Source organism: Numida meleagris, chromosome 1 (assembly GCF_002078875.1).
Source record: "Numida meleagris isolate 19003 breed g44 Domestic line chromosome 1, NumMel1.0, whole genome shotgun sequence".
Classification (NCBI taxonomy): domain Eukaryota; kingdom Metazoa; phylum Chordata; class Aves; order Galliformes; family Numididae; genus Numida; species Numida meleagris.
In genome coordinates, this window is record NC_034409.1 from 64,948,583 (window position 1) to 64,965,890 (window position 17,308).

The 17,308-nt window shown below is 40.6% G+C and overlaps 1 protein-coding gene and 1 long non-coding RNA gene across 7 annotated transcripts in view; one reads left to right on the plus strand and one right to left on the minus strand.

Annotated features, from left to right (window-relative positions):
- Positions 1 to 17,308, plus strand: part of PIK3C2G (phosphatidylinositol-4-phosphate 3-kinase catalytic subunit type 2 gamma) — a 313,307-nt gene that overhangs the window by 218,263 nt on the left and 77,736 nt on the right. For all 6 annotated transcript variants that reach the window (XR_002436670.1, XM_021390880.1, XM_021390901.1 and 3 more), the window contains 3 exons: positions 11,873 to 12,053; positions 13,366 to 13,473; positions 15,720 to 15,812. Coding sequence is in view for 5 of the 6 variants with exons in the window: in XM_021390880.1 (XP_021246555.1) it covers positions 11,873 to 12,053; positions 13,366 to 13,473; positions 15,720 to 15,812 (382 nt within the window). In the remaining variant the exon portion in view is untranslated. The remainder of the gene's footprint in view (positions 1 to 11,872; positions 12,054 to 13,365; positions 13,474 to 15,719; positions 15,813 to 17,308) is intronic.
- Positions 7,859 to 9,384, minus strand: LOC110395924. Its single transcript, XR_002436685.1, has 3 exons — positions 8,484 to 9,384; positions 8,187 to 8,390; positions 7,859 to 8,088 (listed from the first exon to the last, which is right to left on the minus strand). It is a non-coding gene; the product is annotated as an uncharacterized LOC110395924 (long non-coding RNA).

The following is a 17,308-nucleotide window of genomic DNA, read 5'->3' on the forward strand; positions in this document are numbered from 1 at the left end:
ATCTTTAACCCGGGCTCCCGGGAGGCAGCAGACTTCCCTGTGTAGAGGGTCAGGTCTACATATTGGGCCTTCCACTCCCTTCAGCACCGAGTCACCAACAACAATGACTCGTCTTTTGTTTTTTGCCGAGGATGTTTTAATGTTAGGGGTAGTCCTGCTGGGTTTTGGAGACACCTCCAAGTGGGGAGAACCATCATCTCCACCACTGTCCAGCTGTTCCCGCAGAGCACTGTACCTGTTCTGCAGGGGCAGCTGAGGAGGGAGGGGAATCACCAGGCGGGTGCGCCTGCACCGCCGAGCAGGGACCTTTTGCCATTGCACCCTGCCCCCAGTTCATCACCGTTGTTAGATATGTCACTGGGGTGACATATAGTACAAAGCTTTGAAACTACATCTGTGAATCCATTGGCTCTACTGATCCTTCTTGAACATGGATTAATTTTGCATTTTATTTATACGATTTGAAAGCAGAGTAGCCTACTCACTTTGTGTATGCAATTAATTGCTGGCATATTTGGATATCATCCTATTAATGCCATTGGGTCTGCTTATTTTAGTGGCGATTATCCCATCTAATCCCACTTATTGAAAGCTTCCAATGCAGTTACCCACTGGGAAGAATACCGATTCTGTTATGACTGGAATGAATGACTTGGTTCAGTTTCTGTGCTGCAAATTTACTCTAAGCTATTACAAAGATACATGATTTATAGCTCTTGATCTTGCTGATTCTGGTGTAAGGAAGATATTGCATGACATGCTGACTATAATGTAGCATTTTTTCAGAGGAGAAAATCTGTAGTTTTGAAATGTGCATGGGCAGGGATGTACATTAACACATGTAGAAAGTACTGATAAAGATGGAACCATACTTCTGAAATCTAGTGCCAGACTTGAAAGCTGTGTATCTTACTACAGGCACAATAATATTGCCCCATTGCTAATCTTCATGCAGATATTAAATGTAATTTTTAGTTTTATTCTGAATACAGTTTTCAGAGGGTGAGTTTAATCATACTCTTTGTTTCTATTCACTGTGATAGTAGTACTTTTCCTGTTGAGAGCAGTTGTTATACATATAGTTTCAATTCTGAGCTCAGGTATGTCACTCTTGGTGTTAATGACACTTCAGCATGGAGGAGTTCTCATTTCTGGTGCTTCTTCAGATTGACACTTTATATACAGACAATACTGGAAACAACCACTAATTCTACTGAGCTGATATTCTTCTGCAGGTATTTTTTATGTTCATGAAAATGAGTTGTTAAATTATGTTCTTCTGCTACTTGCAGATCCCAATCAAAGCAGAGGAGAATGCTAGAAAGACAGCAACTTCAATAAAAATTCTCTTTTTTTTTAAGCAACCTGGAACAGAAAGACGCAAACTGCTGACACTTCATTTTACTAGACTGTTCTTGCATCACTTATATTGATATTAATATGTCAATTCAATCAATGACAGAAGGCACCTTCTACATATGATCATTTCTTGCTTAGACAGTAGGTAGCATCTACAATGTGATAGTGATAAGTGGTGCCTGTGCACCATTATACTCTTTCATTAATTCATTATACAGTTCATATTCAAGGAAAATGCTCTTTCTACTTCAAATACAACCAATTTTATCTGGAGTTTATTTTCTCAGTACAACTAACTATACTATGTATCAGCTAAAGCATTGTTCTGCTAGGCACCCTTTGCAGGTTTTGGCAACCTACTCACAGGGCATAGCATAGCCTTTGTTTTCTGCTAAGTTTTGGTGAGTCAGCAGGACATGCATTCCACAGTGAAGGCATTCAACAAGTGTAGGGGGAATGTGGTCGACTGAATTTACTGGATCAAGTGATTTGTCTGGATACAAATTCTGTTGCTTAGTTCATAAGATCTTCAAGAGATTAGCAGATAAAGGCAGCTAGTCCCTCGGCTCCCATAGAAATGTTGTTTCTCAAGCCTAAGTAGTGTATATTGTAATGTCTGCCACATTTTTTGTTGTCTAAGGGAGACTGACATGTTAGACATCTGTTCTAAGTTACAGTATAAAAAATGAATCAGAAAAACAAATCCAAATGTATCTCATGACTTTTTAAAACAAAATTTTACTTTAAACAGAGGTATTTTCCATTCAAGGGTAATGCTTTGAAAAATGAGTCCATAAGAGCAGTTCTGTTATATGAGAAGTGGCAGGTGAGAGTGACTTTCAGGTTTCTTGTGTGAGGGCTGTGAAGAACCAAAAGTGGACTGGTGCTGCAAGATTCCAATCAGATGCTGCTCTTCCATCCTGGAGAATTATTTGGTTGGAAATATTCAGATAAAATAATGCTTCATTGAATCTCCTGAAGAAATGTAAACTTTCATTCTCTTATTTTTCTAGAATAAAAACAAATGAGTGAAGAAAGATCAGCAGAGGAACTAGTGATCTGCCAGCTCTGTTGTCATTCTCCCTTTTTTTCTGGCTTTGTATGTATTCAAAGGGCAGGAGAGTGCATGGGAGTTCAATCTTAGTCCTTCCAGTCGAGTGGATGACCTTTCATTGTCTTTCTGTAATTCCATTGAAAATGCCTGGTTCACAGTCATTTGAGAGTGCTGCTATGACCCTCTCATCCTGGTTGTACATTAACTCTTCTGTCCACTTGTCTTTGCTCCCCAGCCTCCCTTGCAGAAACTGTGGTGTTCAAAGTGTATTAGGCTTTTTTTTTTTAATCTTCCCAGTTGTTCATCTGCTCTTACATCTGCTGCTTTGCTGATTTCCATGCCACAATAGGTGTAATCAGGCCTTCTTAAAATTTGGGGTTAGTTTGAAAAGGCAATTATTATTCTATATCTATTTTCTAGAGTACAATGACCATGAGAACAGAGGCACCTTAATGCTTTCCAGCAAGTTAAATGAAATTAAATTTTGTTGTCTAATGAAGGAGTGTTCACCTCCCAGATGCTGTGAAGGAGGCTGGGAGCAGAGATTACATTGCAATAAGTGCTAGTGTTCTTTTTTGTTCTCTGAAGCAAAAGCTGCCATACTACAGACAGATTCTTGGGCACATCAGCGAGTTCAGTCATCTGTCCTAGGCACTGGCAAAGTCATCAGAAAAGCCTTGGTCATATTTGCCAGCTTGGCACCCTGCTGCCTTAGAGTTTGTCTGTTTCTAAGCAGGCTGTGCCTGAGAGGACCAGTTTGTAAATGAAAAAGATGAATTCTGTAGAATTAGCTGTACCCTGCACAGGAGTAGGGCTGCTGTGGGAGTAGGAGATGGCGGACAATTCTTGGAATTCTTTGGAGTGTCTGTGCAGTATTTGTTATGTTGATATCTCTATCAAAGGAATTATTAGTGTTATCACTGGTAGGGAAGTAAAAACTTGTGCAATGTAACCTTGGGGAGATGAAAGAGAAAACTAAGAAAGATCTTACTTGCAACCGAGTAATTAATAGCGGCAATTGCCTACTCATCCTTATGACCTTTCACAGGCTAGATGGAAGTACTAATTTTCAAGTGCACATTTTTGTCTTCTCTCTTATCCTTGTTTCTGTGAGTAATTTGCAGTGGGATTTAAGAATCTGCAAAGCCCAAGCTGAACCCCTCTAGCAAATTACCTCTTATTTACCCTCTTGTTTAAGTGCAAACAGTAAGATGTTTTCTTCAAGGATATGAAAATTAAATCCTTTGTATGCTCTGGGTGTGTTCCATTGTTCCATGGCAATATAAAGCAGTAATGGCACCTTAAGAATGCTGCAGGATGTCTAATGAAAATCAAGTTGGATGGCAATCTTAGATATGGAAGTTGTGCGGCTGTGAAGAACTGCACTTTGTGTGCTAAACTTTGATATGAAGGGCTGCAGAGAAACATTTTAAATCAACTGTCGCTGTAATGAGCAGTAGTCCTATACTGATGCTCTCTCCTTCTGTGAGTAGCCCTGTCTCTAGCTAACAGAAACAGAAAACAAGCATATAGCATACTTCCACAACAAAGTGTATCAACTTCCGTGCTCACATTCTGCCAGAAGTTGACCATGACAGAAAGGACCTCAGCACTACCCTGAAACCCTAAGGAACTTCATTTTCATGGTGTGTCTCTGAATTTGAAACACTTTGAGCAAAGCGTACACAGTGTGTGTGCTAGTGGGTACACCTTTTGTGTAAGAAATACCAGATATCACTTGTAAACACTGAATTAACTACGGTCTGTACTCTGACTTTGCCACTACAGTATAGTCTAATGGTCTGTCTGCAAGCTAATCTGTCCTATCATACATTACTCTCTGATTTACAGTGTTCCACTTTCTGAAGGAGATGAGGAGCAGATGTTCAAGCAGGAAAGTTGCCTGAGCAGCCTACCTCTTCCACCTGCCTGCCAGCTCCCAACCCAGAGAGCAGACGGTGCATGCTGCAAAGCCATTTGGGCACCAGCTTTCTCCTCTCCCCACGCTATAGCAGGAGAATGTGAAAAGCTCACCTGTTTTGATAACAAGATGCATCTCATCTCATTCCTTTCCTTCATAATTTTATTTTCTTTTTCATTCCCCTTTTCTCCAGAGCTGCTGGTTTTAGCATTGCTTGTCATACTCTGACAGAGGAGAAAATTCAGCTGGATTCAGTACCATCTTCCCTTCTGCCCTGTGGACAAAATCTCTCCATCCCTCTTGATTTTCTCTCCCTGGAAAACACAAATACACACTTCTGCTGCTGCGGGAGCCAGAAATAGGAGGCTTGAGCTGCCTGCAGGTGTGGAGTGGGTGAATACAAAAAGGAACAGAAGCAGATGTTTGCAGAAGGATGTTAGGAGCATCTCTCAGGACACCCCAGCATATGTCTGACTGCTACTGAGCAGAGGCAGTCTGGTTGGCTTCACTGCTAACTCTCAGGTCAGCAGTCTTCTGTTTTCAGCCCCATTATGCTATATCCTGGAAAGTGACCTCTGGACAGTGCATCTGAATTCCCCTGGCCTTGCTGAGGGCAAAGGTATTCATCCCAAGTCAGAATCTTGAAGAGTGAGGAAATCTCTCTTGTTCGTAGGAGCAGGATCTTCTGTCTAGGCCGGGCATCAAGCAAGCTTTTATGTTGAGTTCCATCTTGCAGAATCCCGTGAAAATTGTCAGAGAGAAAAAAAGAAAAAAAAGCTTCACATATTTCTTTACTGTCAGCCCTGAGTTTTAAATAATTCCAGTGTAGTCTTCCTCTGTCACAGCTAGGTGTCCAGTCCTAACTTGAAAATTTCATCAGTATCTTGAGTATTTCTCCATCTTGTGACCTCAGAAGTTGTAAATTTTCCTATCTCTGCCAAGCTCTTGCAATGGCAGGGTGAAGATGTGTGGGCCAGGAAACTGGAAAGACAGAATTACAACTACGTATTTGTTCAGTCGTTGAGTAAACATTTTAGCAAAGACTACAATGAGTCATCACATTAAAAGCTGGCCTTTGTATCCTCCTTGGGACTTGCTTTTATGAAATGAACATAGAAGTCAGACCAAGTTAAACCAAATCGTTTTGAAAATTGAAGTCTACAGGCTTTTAAAAGCATGCCTACCCCAGTGGGCAGGCAGAAGGGAGTTGCACTGCCTCTGCTACATTGGCTGGGCATATTATGAGAGCAGAGCACTGAGGTGAAGACCCTCCTGGGGCTGCGGGGAAGCACATGGACTGTCAACAGCTGCTGTGTGGATTCAGACTGTGGAGTGTGTGCTGGGTTGCAGCTGGCAGGAGATGGATTTTAACAGTGAGATCGTGATGACTGCTTCAACTTCCTCATGGCCTGGATTGCAGAAGCGTATCTGAGAGGATTTGGGCTCTATCTGTACTCTGTCCTCATGCACACCGTATGCACAAACAATCTGAATCAAACCCATAATCTTTTCACAGGTTGGAAAGAAATATTTCTTAAGCACGTGTTTGAATTAAGATTTATCTAAGCTTATTCTATGTGAATGATTACACGTAAAAATAATCAAAACATGGGGAGTAACTGCTTAAAATAGGAAAACATTTTTCATGTGCTATTTTGCTTCCTGTGTGTGAAATCCTAAGCCTTCCATTTTAGGATTGTTTTAATGTTCTGTATCTGGGAGACTAAGAGGGATATCTCAACATGAAAAAGTAGTGTTTCTGGTTTCTATAAATATTTACTATGAAAAATAGACTAGGTGAATGAATATTCACTTGATGCACAAGCCTTATGAGGAGTGGCTGAGGGAACTGGGATTATTTAGTCTGAAGAGGAGGAGGCTCAGGAGTGACCTTATCACTCTCTACAGCTACCTGACGGGAGGTTGTGGTGAGGTGGGGGGTCAGCCTCTTCTCCCATGTAACTAGCAATAGGACTAAAGGGAATGGCCTCAAGTTGTGACAGGGTAGCTTCAGGTTGGATGTTAGGAAGAAATTCTCCGAAAAAGTGGTCAGGTGCTAGAACAGGCTGCCCAGGGAGGTGGTGGAGTCACCGATCCTGGAGGTTTTCAAGAAATGTTTAAATGTTGTACTGAGGGACATGGTTTAGTGGGAAATATTGGTGAAAGGTGGATGGTTGGACGGGATGATCTTAGAGGTCTCTTCCAACCTTAGTGATTCTATGATGCTATGATTCTGTGAATATGATTTAAACATTCAGAAGTTGATTTCAATGCAAGTGTAAGTGTGTACAGAAGATTCTCCACTGATGTAATCTGGCAGGTTCAAAATATAGATCACGGTGATGTAGTCTTTTCTAAGTGCATCTGCACTTGTCTTTGTGGGGCAAAAACGAACAAGTTCACAGAATCACAGAATGTCAGGGATTGAAAGGGACCTCAGAAGATCATCTAGTCCAATCCCCCTGCCAGAGCAGGAACACCAGGGTTAGGTCACACAGGAAAGTGTCCTGGTGGGTTTTGAATGTCTCCAGGGAAGGAGACATCATAACCTCTCTGGGCACCCTGTTCCAGTGTTCTGTTACTCTCACTGTGAAGAAGTTTTTTCTAGTATTGTAGAGCCTCCTATGTTCCAGCTTGCACCTATTGCCCCTTGTCCTATCATTAGATGTCACTGAGATCTTCTGACTGCCACCCAGGGAGGGACTGTCATTTATTTAAACTGAAATATTTTGCTTTAGTTCTGTGTTTGTGCTGACAAATGCCAATGCTTTTTTCCAGTTCAAGCATCTCTATTCATTAACCAGTTAGTTGTTGAGAGCAAGTAGAATACTGTGAGTTTTCTGATTCTGTAGTTCTACAGTGAAAATGGGCTCTTCCCTATGTTCTTGATGAGGTGTATGTGAAATATCCCTGCTACGTAGCAGAGGGTGCTGAGGTAGGGCAAGGGGACAGCTGTGGTGTGTGCAGTGTGGTGGTTGGTCTTTGGGCTGGAAATGAAGGTAGCGTGTCCTGCTGTGGGGCACATTCCTGTGTGCAGGAGACAAGGAGGGGACGCGGGAACCTACATGCCTGAGGGGAGACCATATTGCTCTCTTCAAATACCTGAAACGTGATTGCAGTGAGAGCAGAGTTGGTCTCTTCTCACTGGTGACAGGTGACAGGACAAGGGGAAATGGCCTCAAGTTGCGCTAGGGGAAGTTTAGGTTGGATATCAGGAAAAACTTCTTTACAGAAAGGGTTGTTAAGCATTGGAATCGGCTCCCCAGGGAGGTGATTGAGTCACCATCCCTGAATGTGTTCGAAAACTGATTGGATGTGGTGCTCAGGGACATTATTTAGTGGTGGGTTGTTAGAGTTAGGGTAGTATGGTTAGGTTGTGGTTGGACTTGATGATCTTTAAGGTCTTTTCCAACCTGAGCAATTCTACGATTCTATGCAAACTCTGAGGTTCCTAAAGCAGGGAGACAGTTATTGTTTTTATTTTAAAAAAGAAAATGTGTTTTTTTTTGTTCTGTGGTTTTGACTTTTTTATTATTTTGTATTGTTGTTTTAAATTGCTGATTGTCCAGTCTTGAAAGAAAAGTCCAAACGAAGCATCTGGGATGGACCTTCTTGCTGAAGTTCAGCACTCCTTCCCATCCAAACCAAAGTCTGGTTCTCCACAGCAGCAGCTGCCTCTGTCCCTTCCTTGACTTCTCCTCCCACCCTGGGCAGCGATGAGGGAGGGGGACAGGAAGGATGGGCTCACAGGAACCTTGGCAGTCAAGAGAGGGATTATCAGGAAATGAAGGCTCCATGCAAGCCCATGGGATGGCACTGAGTTGGGGCTATTCCAGCTAACAGTAAACTTACGGGATCCTTGCGCTCCTGAAGTGTTCAAGGCCTCCAGCAGTCGAGGTCCCTCCGCTGGACTCCTCCCGCTGCCCCAGCACAGCAGCTCCAAGGATGGCAGTCCCTGCCCTGCCCTCTTCCTCAGGACTTGGTGAAGAAGAGATGAGGGGTCTTGGAAAGGGATAAGGGAGGGAGATGGAAAGGAAGGGCTCATAGGAGCCTTGGCTGTGAAAAGAAGAATGACCAGGAAATGGAGGCTCCACGTGAGCATGCAGGATGGCCCTGAGCTGGGGCTCTCCAAGGTAAGGGCAAACTTACAGGACTGGAGGATCAGCGCCAGCACTGAGGCAGCCGTTTCAAGGGAGGTAGATGGATCCTGGTGCCCCTGAGATGAACTTTGGGGCGCAACCTCTTCATTATTGGCCTGGCAGTGTTGGACTGATGGCCACTCTGCCCGATGGAGGTGGATCCACTTCCATCAGATCATCCTCTGGAGGTGGATCCACCTCCATGGGCTCTCCATCACTGCCAGGGGGGTCCACCTCCATGGGCTCAATGTCATCACCCATTTCCAGCAGCCGCCTCTTCTTAGCAGGTGGCTGCTCCATCCCGTCCTCAGAAATAATGAGGATCTCTTTCTGAGACTCAGAGTTCAGCTGCCTCTGGCTGGGTCAGCTCAGGGACTGCGGTTAAGGGCAGCTCAGTGGCCATGGCAACAGGATTCTGAGTGCCATGCTGGCCCAAACATGGCAGTTGGCAGTTGGGTCTGCGGCCATTTCTGTGAGGCAGCGGGAAGAATGTAGCAAGAGGGTCCTAGCGGGGGGTTCTCAAGCACCCTGCAGCTGCCTGCCTGGGGTGGAGCCGTCTTGGTGCCAACAGCAGCAGAGGAGGAGCAAAGCATACTGACACCCCACAGGCAGCCAATTGAGATGCAGTCATTAAAAACCATTGAGTTTCAAGGGCTGTATCGGCTGTCCTTTCCTATCCCTCACCTCTGCCCCCAGTGCACAAGAAGGTGACATCTCTTCTGCCCTGATGCCAAAGGATAGGAGTGGGGGAGGAGAGGGCCTGCCATCCTCTGGGAGGCCACACTGGGCCTGCAGGGGGGGTGGGTGCAGTGGAGGGCCTGTGAGGCCCTTGGGGCCTGGTGCTAGGGTTTTCCACCTGGAGGATGGGAAGACCGATTAGGGATTGCTGTCCTCAGCCAGTTCTCTACTTGGCTGCGGAATGGGTGGCTGAAGGTGAAGCAACCATCGTATGTAAGAGAATTAACGCATCTAAGCAACAAAGCTATTATTTTTTAATGAAAACATAAAAAAGCAACAAAAACATAGAACTAGTGGGATATGTGACCTTGTTTTCGTGACACTAATGCATCAGTCTGGTTCAATGGGAATGGCTGCAATTCTTGTTGAGTTCCTGAGATGTTCATCAGAGATTTTTTATGTTTCTACTCTTTCTGTGCTTCATGCTTGGAAACAGTTGCTCACAAATGTATGTACAGCCAAAAAGCGATGACACGAATAAGACATGATTGTGAATTGAGAGGTGTTTCTTTCTGGTCAGATGGGGAACAAGTTCATTCTACCTGTGTTCCAAGGGAAATGCAAGCTGTTTAGCTGCACTGCGGCTAAGCTGGGCTCTGCTTCAGTAAACTAAAATTCTTGCCTGTGTGATAGTCAGATAGCATTGTAGATGCTACTACTTGTCTTTAAAAAACAATCACCAAGTGTGTTACTGACTTGCTGTTGAAATTGATTTTAAAACACCTTGTCTGCCTACAGCTGAGCCAGGAAGGCCACTACAGAGTGGGATTCAGTAGCCTAAACTTAGGCCATTTTACGCAGCACAGGATGTCTAAGACATCTGCTTGGGTTTGGCGTATATGAGATGTTGCTTCTGGTAAGCCCATGTCCTTCCAAGGCAGCAGCTGGAGGTCAAATGGGAATTTCTAGGACATCTGAAGTGGCACAAGGTATCTACATTCAAGCAAAATAATTATATCCAATGGAAACTTGTAGTTAACAAATGTGACATCTGAAAGAATTGGTTTATCAACCACCAAATATGCTTGTGCTCACAGCCATCTTCAGACTGTGGTGGATGGTTCAGGGTAGGAACACAACTGTGTGCTGGGGTTTGCCCTCCACCAGACGCTACAAAAACTGTTTGTATTTCTTTCCAATCCAAAATGTAGTTATTTATTTTTACCAAACTACAGAAAGAAATGTTATTTCAATCTCCTTCAGAGAGTTCAGTAAACTTCTCATGTACCTTCCCTTTCATGTCTAGATATTTCGGATAGAAACACTGTACATTTTTTAAGGATTTTCAGTACTTATAAACCTTTAGATATTCAGAGTTTTTGTGTAACCAGATAGGCTTTTCAGAAGCCAGTAAGTGATCTTATTCTGCACTGAACTTTATAGGAAAAGAGGATCTAAAAAGTGATTGCCTTATGAAAGGTGAAGAAATACCTCATTACCAAAAAATGCATGAGCTGTAGTAGCAATGTTGTAATGCCTTATGTATGATTTGAAGGAGTCAGTCTATTGGCATTACAATTTTTTACCTGTAAATGTAAGTGCTTAATAAATCTTGTGCTTGCTTTTTGTTATGTGACATATTCAGGTGTGCTGTGCTTACATAGTCAACTTCTCCTACTTCTGTCCTGTGAAAACTAGCATTATCTGTTAGGTTTGAGTAACCTCATGAAGTAAGAGAAACTGCATTAAGATCCAGGCATTTATGAGGAATTTGAGGTTTGGGATGTTCTTAATGAAATTGTAGGGACAGTTGTTCAGGGCAAAAAAGCAAAAGAGCAGTCCATCAGTCTTTCAGTGAAAGGGAAATCCCAGGTAATGGGTGTGATGTTAGTGGCAGTATAAGTTAGCTCACGATTCTGTCTACACTTACAAAAATAAATCAAAATTGTACAAAAACTCTGGATCTCATCAGGAAAAAAATCCGCAGTGATCCATTCAATTAACTACAAAAACTTAAAGCCCACACAGCTTTACGAGCACAAATGAACTTGTAATTAGAGAAAATTGCATGGTATACCTGTGAAAAATGTATGGGTTTCATTTTACATCTGACTTTTATGTAGAGAATAACTCCACTTCCAAAGCTTTTACAAACTTCAGTAGAACTGAAAGCTGAATTTTTGCTTAAGACCAACACCAATGAGTAAAGAAAGGTACAAAGTGGGCTCGTTTTTTCTTAGCAGTAGTGGCAATTTCATTAATGTCTCCTCGACTTAGATTAGTGAAGGCTTCTGGAACTAAAATGGTCTTTAATGCACCTCCTAGGTGATATATGTGCTTGACTGTGTAAGTGTACTGCTAGAAGAAAAAAAATAGATTTAGAGATATACACTTAAAGTTCGAGTTCAAAAAAGTACAACTTATTTTCGTGTTGTAAACTTTCCAGAAAAAAAAAAAAAGCAATGTAGGCATGGCACTATGAATGACATTAAGAAATGGCAGATTCCTTTCGATTCAATACATTTGGAATCTCATTAGTTATAAATGGGACTTGAATACTGCCAACAAATAAATACTTTTTTTCATTCTATGTTGCTAAGATGCCTAAAGTCACCAAATACAGATTAGTCTGGAGTACATTTATTGCTTCTTCTGGAAGTGTTATCAAAAAAATATCAGTTTTACACTGATTATACTGATTTTTTCTCCTCCTCTCTTTAGGCTATTGAAAAATGCACAGAATGAAGTTCATTTCAAAATCTGGTATCAGAAACTACTGGCTGCTCTCCAATTCTCTGCTGGGAAAACCTTGAACAATGAATTTTCTAAGGAGGGGAAACTTATCAGAATTTTGGAAGACATTGCTGAAAAAGTAAAAGCTTCCAGTGACCCAAAAAGAAAGGTTTGTTAAAAAATATTTCCCCTTCCATCTAACTTTCTCCAGGCAATTTTACTTTTTCCAAAGTGCCTTTTCTTACTTGTAGTGCCCTTTATGTAAATAAACCCAAGATTTGACTGAAATTTTTAATACATATATTTTTATTGGGCCATTACTGGCCCATTATTATCTTACCATTATTACACTTGAGGTCAACAGATCTTTCAACTCACTTAAATTCCTCCATCTGTGGTTTCTTAAATTTGGTGGTGGTCAGAGGTGGTGAGGTGAGTAACTGTACTGAAAAGAACACATTCAACATCTTTCCAAAATGTGTCTCCTGTAGAGGTGCCATATTCCTTGAAAACTTTGCTGAGAGTTGTCATTAGCATGCTGAACATTCTCATTTCTTAACAAACCCAACCAAAATGGCCAGTACTTCATATCTCATATATAGCAGTCAGTAATTAATACTGCAGGTGTAACTGCAGAGATGCATTCTTGGCAGTAGAAGGCTTGTAGTTATCTCCAGCGGGTGCAGCTTTTATGTTGCATAGGTATGTTTCCAATTCAAATGTTAATTTTCCAAGACAATTTACATTACTTACCTGAAATGTAAAACACTTTCTTGCTGAGATCTCAGTGAAGCAAGCCGAAAAGACAGATAAAAATATACCTGCCACTGCTAGTTATCATGAAAGGTACCGTGAATTCTTTTTGCCCTGTTAAGGATTCAAAGATTTTCGTAGTATTTTTCAGAGTACTCTGTGTTGCCACTGAAAGTAGCAAAGCAAATGTGGAAGTAAAAATAAAAAAAAATATTTGCAAAGAGAAAAATCCATGTGAAGAAAAAGAAATAGTAGTGATATATTATAAATGACTGATGCATATTTCATCTCTTTAAGAGATTAATCTCCAGGCTGTAGTTACCATGGTACTGAGGAACTTCCAAACCTTGCAGTTAACACACCTACTGTTAGGTGAGGGAGATCACAGTGTTAAGGCAACAAATTGTAAAGTTATCCAGAAAGGCAAAAAAGACATAAGATGCAGCAGAGGAGATGCAAAGCTAATCAGCCACTAATGAAGAGTGTCAAAAATGAACAGCATGAACAGGGAGAGCACCTAGACAGTAAAAGCATCAATGTAGAGTAAAATCACATTTTTTATTTTTAATAACTGTATCTCAGTGTGACCACATTAACTGTTAAATGTTTACAGGGATACTATTAGTTACAGAAATTGGACTGTTTGGTTCAAATATAGCAAGATAGTCAATGACTTAAGAACTGCTGTTATATTCTTTCATGTTGCCATAATGATGTGCTTGTTGCAGGAGGTGTTAAAGATGGAACTTAACAGACTTCAGCAATTCTTCCAGGAGGTAAAAGTTTGTCGACTTCCTCTGAACCCTGCACTTGTTGTGCAAGGCATAGAAGCAGAGGTAAGTCTAGCTTGTGCAATGAATTACTTTTTTTTTTTTTTAATATGAAGAGGAGGAGGGAGTGAATGGCTGCGTTGGCTGGGAAATAATCCTACTGGTAGTAAGCCTAAGTCGTCTGGTAAACTGACATCCAGCCTAATCCCCTTGAAACTGGGGGCCTTTGTTGAAGCAGAGGTGAAGAGCACTGCTGGGCTAGTTGTTCCCTATACGTCTTACCTTGTGCAGCAGCAGCACATATTTCAAACTCTCAGCAGTTTGTTCATAATACAGCTGCCCTGCTGTGGTGCTGAGCTTGGCACAGGCACCTGGCTCTCCTAGAAGTGAGTCTTGTTTTCCATTCTATCCATGGAGCACTTGATGACAGTTTTTTCCCATCCAAGACTTTCCTCTGCTGCAGATAGGAGCAGCTAAAGATCTAGACCTACTCTCTTTTTTGCTTGGATGAGACTAGGCACATGACTGAGAACTAAATATTAAAATTAAATGTTCACAGTAAGTCATCTATGTCTATAAATCCTATTAAAAGTGGTTTGTTTGTTTAGCATTGCTTAACTTGACTTTGACCACAGTACTAAGACTCAGTTATTTGTTGTTTAGAATGTTTTCATAATCAATATTATGCCAGAAATAAGCTGTTCCAAGTCTACAAAAGGAAAAGGTATCCAGCAGCAAGGAAAAACAAATCTGAAAATCTGTATATATTATTGGTTATAGCTGTCTAATTATGGCAGTTTGTGCTCTATTTTTGTTCTCTGGGCTCATTATCCACAGTGGACCTGATTCTGAGAGGTGCTGATCCCTTCAATTGTCTTTGACCTGTGATTCTCCAAGTAATTGCTATTCAGCCTTGATCTCTCAGAGAACAGAGGTCTTCCAGCACCCCGCAGGTTTGGGCCAGTTGTGGATGATATAAGTTGGAAGAATTTGAAGCCTGCTGCTTCTCACTACTTTCAGGCTTTTTGGAAATAATGACTAATAGGCAAGTATTTCACCATACAATCATGCTATTTATACTGCACCAGCTTGGCTGGACAGATACAAAATGTTTAAATGTAAGTATCTGAAGAGATTTTTTTCACTTTTCTCATGTTATTATAGGCTCTTATAGTACTACAAATATCTGCAGCTTTTTTTACTTAGCTGTATGTTAATACAGTCATGCAAACTAGCATTTTTAAATGCTCATAATCCCCTCAAATTTAATTAATTTTGCTATAATCTATCAATTTTACTAGTAGCAAGCACTGCTCACAGCTCTATCACTAATGCATTGTATGACAGTAACCTTTCAACTACTTATTCAGACATTTCAATTGTCAAAATTCCATAGGGGGTCAAGATTTTTTCTTCAATAATAGCTACTGAATGTTGCAGAGAAATGGTGTGGCTAAGGCAATATTTGAATTTGTGCTTTGAGATTTTTAGATGAAAGCGTGAGACAGCCGTGAGTAGTAGTGGTTTTGCTCAAATTAGCCTCTATTACACTCCACCAAGTAAGCACAGCAGTAGCTGCTGTGAGGTGCTCATTATTTCTAGAAACCAGGCCATTAATTTACCATTGTCTTTGGTTGTGTTGTTGGTTCCCCCCCCCCCCCCCCTTTTTATAATGATGATAATAATACCAACCTAACTCACACAGGATTTGCAATGCTTGGCTCATTAATGCTTTTTGAAGCCTGTTGAGATCTTCAGGTGGAAGGAGCTACAGAGCATGAGAGGTCATTAAACATAAACTCTCATGTTTAACTAAGACAAATTCCACATAAAATCAATTGTGGTTTTCAGAATCTTCTGTATCCTTAGTCAGCATTAGGTGACCAATGAGATTAACCAGTTCTTTGCTGCCATAAAGGCTATATGATCTGGCAATTCTTTTGCAAGAAAAAAAATAGGACTGAAGACATTTCATTGTTTTGCAGATTGTCATTAGATCAATCTTACGTATTTTTGTCTACTCAATCCCAGACAAAGTTTAGCATTAGAAGACTGGGTGAAAATGAAAAAGAATTAGTATGTAGAATATTATCTGTTCATATAATCTGATTATTGAGTGGAACAATTGTCAGTGGAAAAAGAATTTCTCATTTTCCTGATCCAATTAAACAGCCAGTAATATCAATAATTGTTTTTGTTATCTGAGATATTAAGCAGTATCTAAAGATGGTACCTTTCTTTGACATTATTGTACTAACTTATTGTTTTGTGTATATGTCTCTGCTGTCATCTTGCTTTCTTTTTCCCCAAAGTCATGTTCATATTTTACATCCAATGCTTTTCCATTAAAAATCTCCTTCATCAATGCAAATGCTCCAAGTGGAAATATCAATATTATTTTTAAGGTAAGTTACTCCTCTAACCCTCACTTCCTTTTGAATGCAAAAGGCTGATTTTAACTTCACCTGATTTATGTTTGAATGTAGAGACCAAGAATGTTTGATTTGGCTCTGTTCTTCACTTTTCACAGTTATTTTTGATACTAGAACTTTCACTGGAACATACAGAGAAAATACACTGAAGTACTCAACATTTTGATTGAGAATCAAATTACTTCTTGCATCTCTTTTTGCTTAGTGGAAAAAAACAGGCTAAAATATAAAGCTTATTTTTCTAAAACTGGTTTGTTAACCACACAAAGTCAGAGGGCACGTCCTAGGAAGAGATTGTTCAGTATGACTGAATCCTGTAACCATGTCCATATGTCTCTCACAAATCAAAATCCTGCAGCGTTAAAGACTATTTGCTGGAGAGAGTTTAATTCTAACCCTACCAGCCAGTGTGGGGAAATGGGTTGACAATGGAGAGGCAGAGGGGAGTGCTGTGGAGCTCTGTCTCAGTAGAGTTAGTTGGAGGAACTGACCAGTACTCTAGTTTATTTTCCAGTTGTCACCTTCAAAGCTTCGTAGTTGCAACAGTGCTATGTCCATCAGCAAAAGACAATATTTGCAATCTAGAACTGTTTCTCTTTCAAAAGTGTATGTCTTCTATAACAATGGATACTGGTTTTAGACGAACACTGAAGGTCATAAAATGGGTGATGCATACAAAGCAGTTGATGTTGCCAAAGAAAGACATTATTCCTTGATTTCCGGCAATGTCATGTTCCAATCCCAAAGCATAAAAATTGATATAAGTAGATAAATGAATAATAGAGACTTTGATTCTCAGGAATAGAAATATACTCTCCAGGCATTCTAAGGGAGGCTAGCAATGTTTTGTTTTCTGAATACTTAGGAAGCTTCTTCTTAGGGTATTTCACCTGAGAATGTATGTGAAATGCAAAACTTCCTAGTTACTTGAGCAAATGCTTGCCCATGAGGCATTTAAACATTTGAACTAGTTCCACCTATGCAGAATTTCCCCTGCCTGGTGCTGTTCAAGAACCACCAATTTTCTAGCTGCTGTATGAGTATTATAATAGACATAACTTTTTTCCTGTCAGCAACTCCTTTTACAAAGGTATTTTTTATTTTTACTGTTATTCAATGTTCATTCATGGTGTACAACGCATACATAAAATAATAAGCACTGATATTGTACTTAATTTTCTAGTAACTGTATGTGTGAGAGTAAGAGAGCAAGTAAGTGGAGAGAATATGTTTCTCAGGCCTAGGTACTGTGAAGAATTAATTGGAGTCAAGATTACCTTCAAGTGAAAGATAGATAGATTTGGATTTTTTATTTTTAAAGATAAATTTTTCTCCTTAAGTACTCATTTAATGAGTGTAAATGTCTAGTTTGGAATGCTTTTGTAAAAAGAACAAAACAAAAGAGCAAAACATTTAACAATACCAGCAAAAGTCACATGTATTTTAGATAGGGTTGGGGGTAGGGAGTA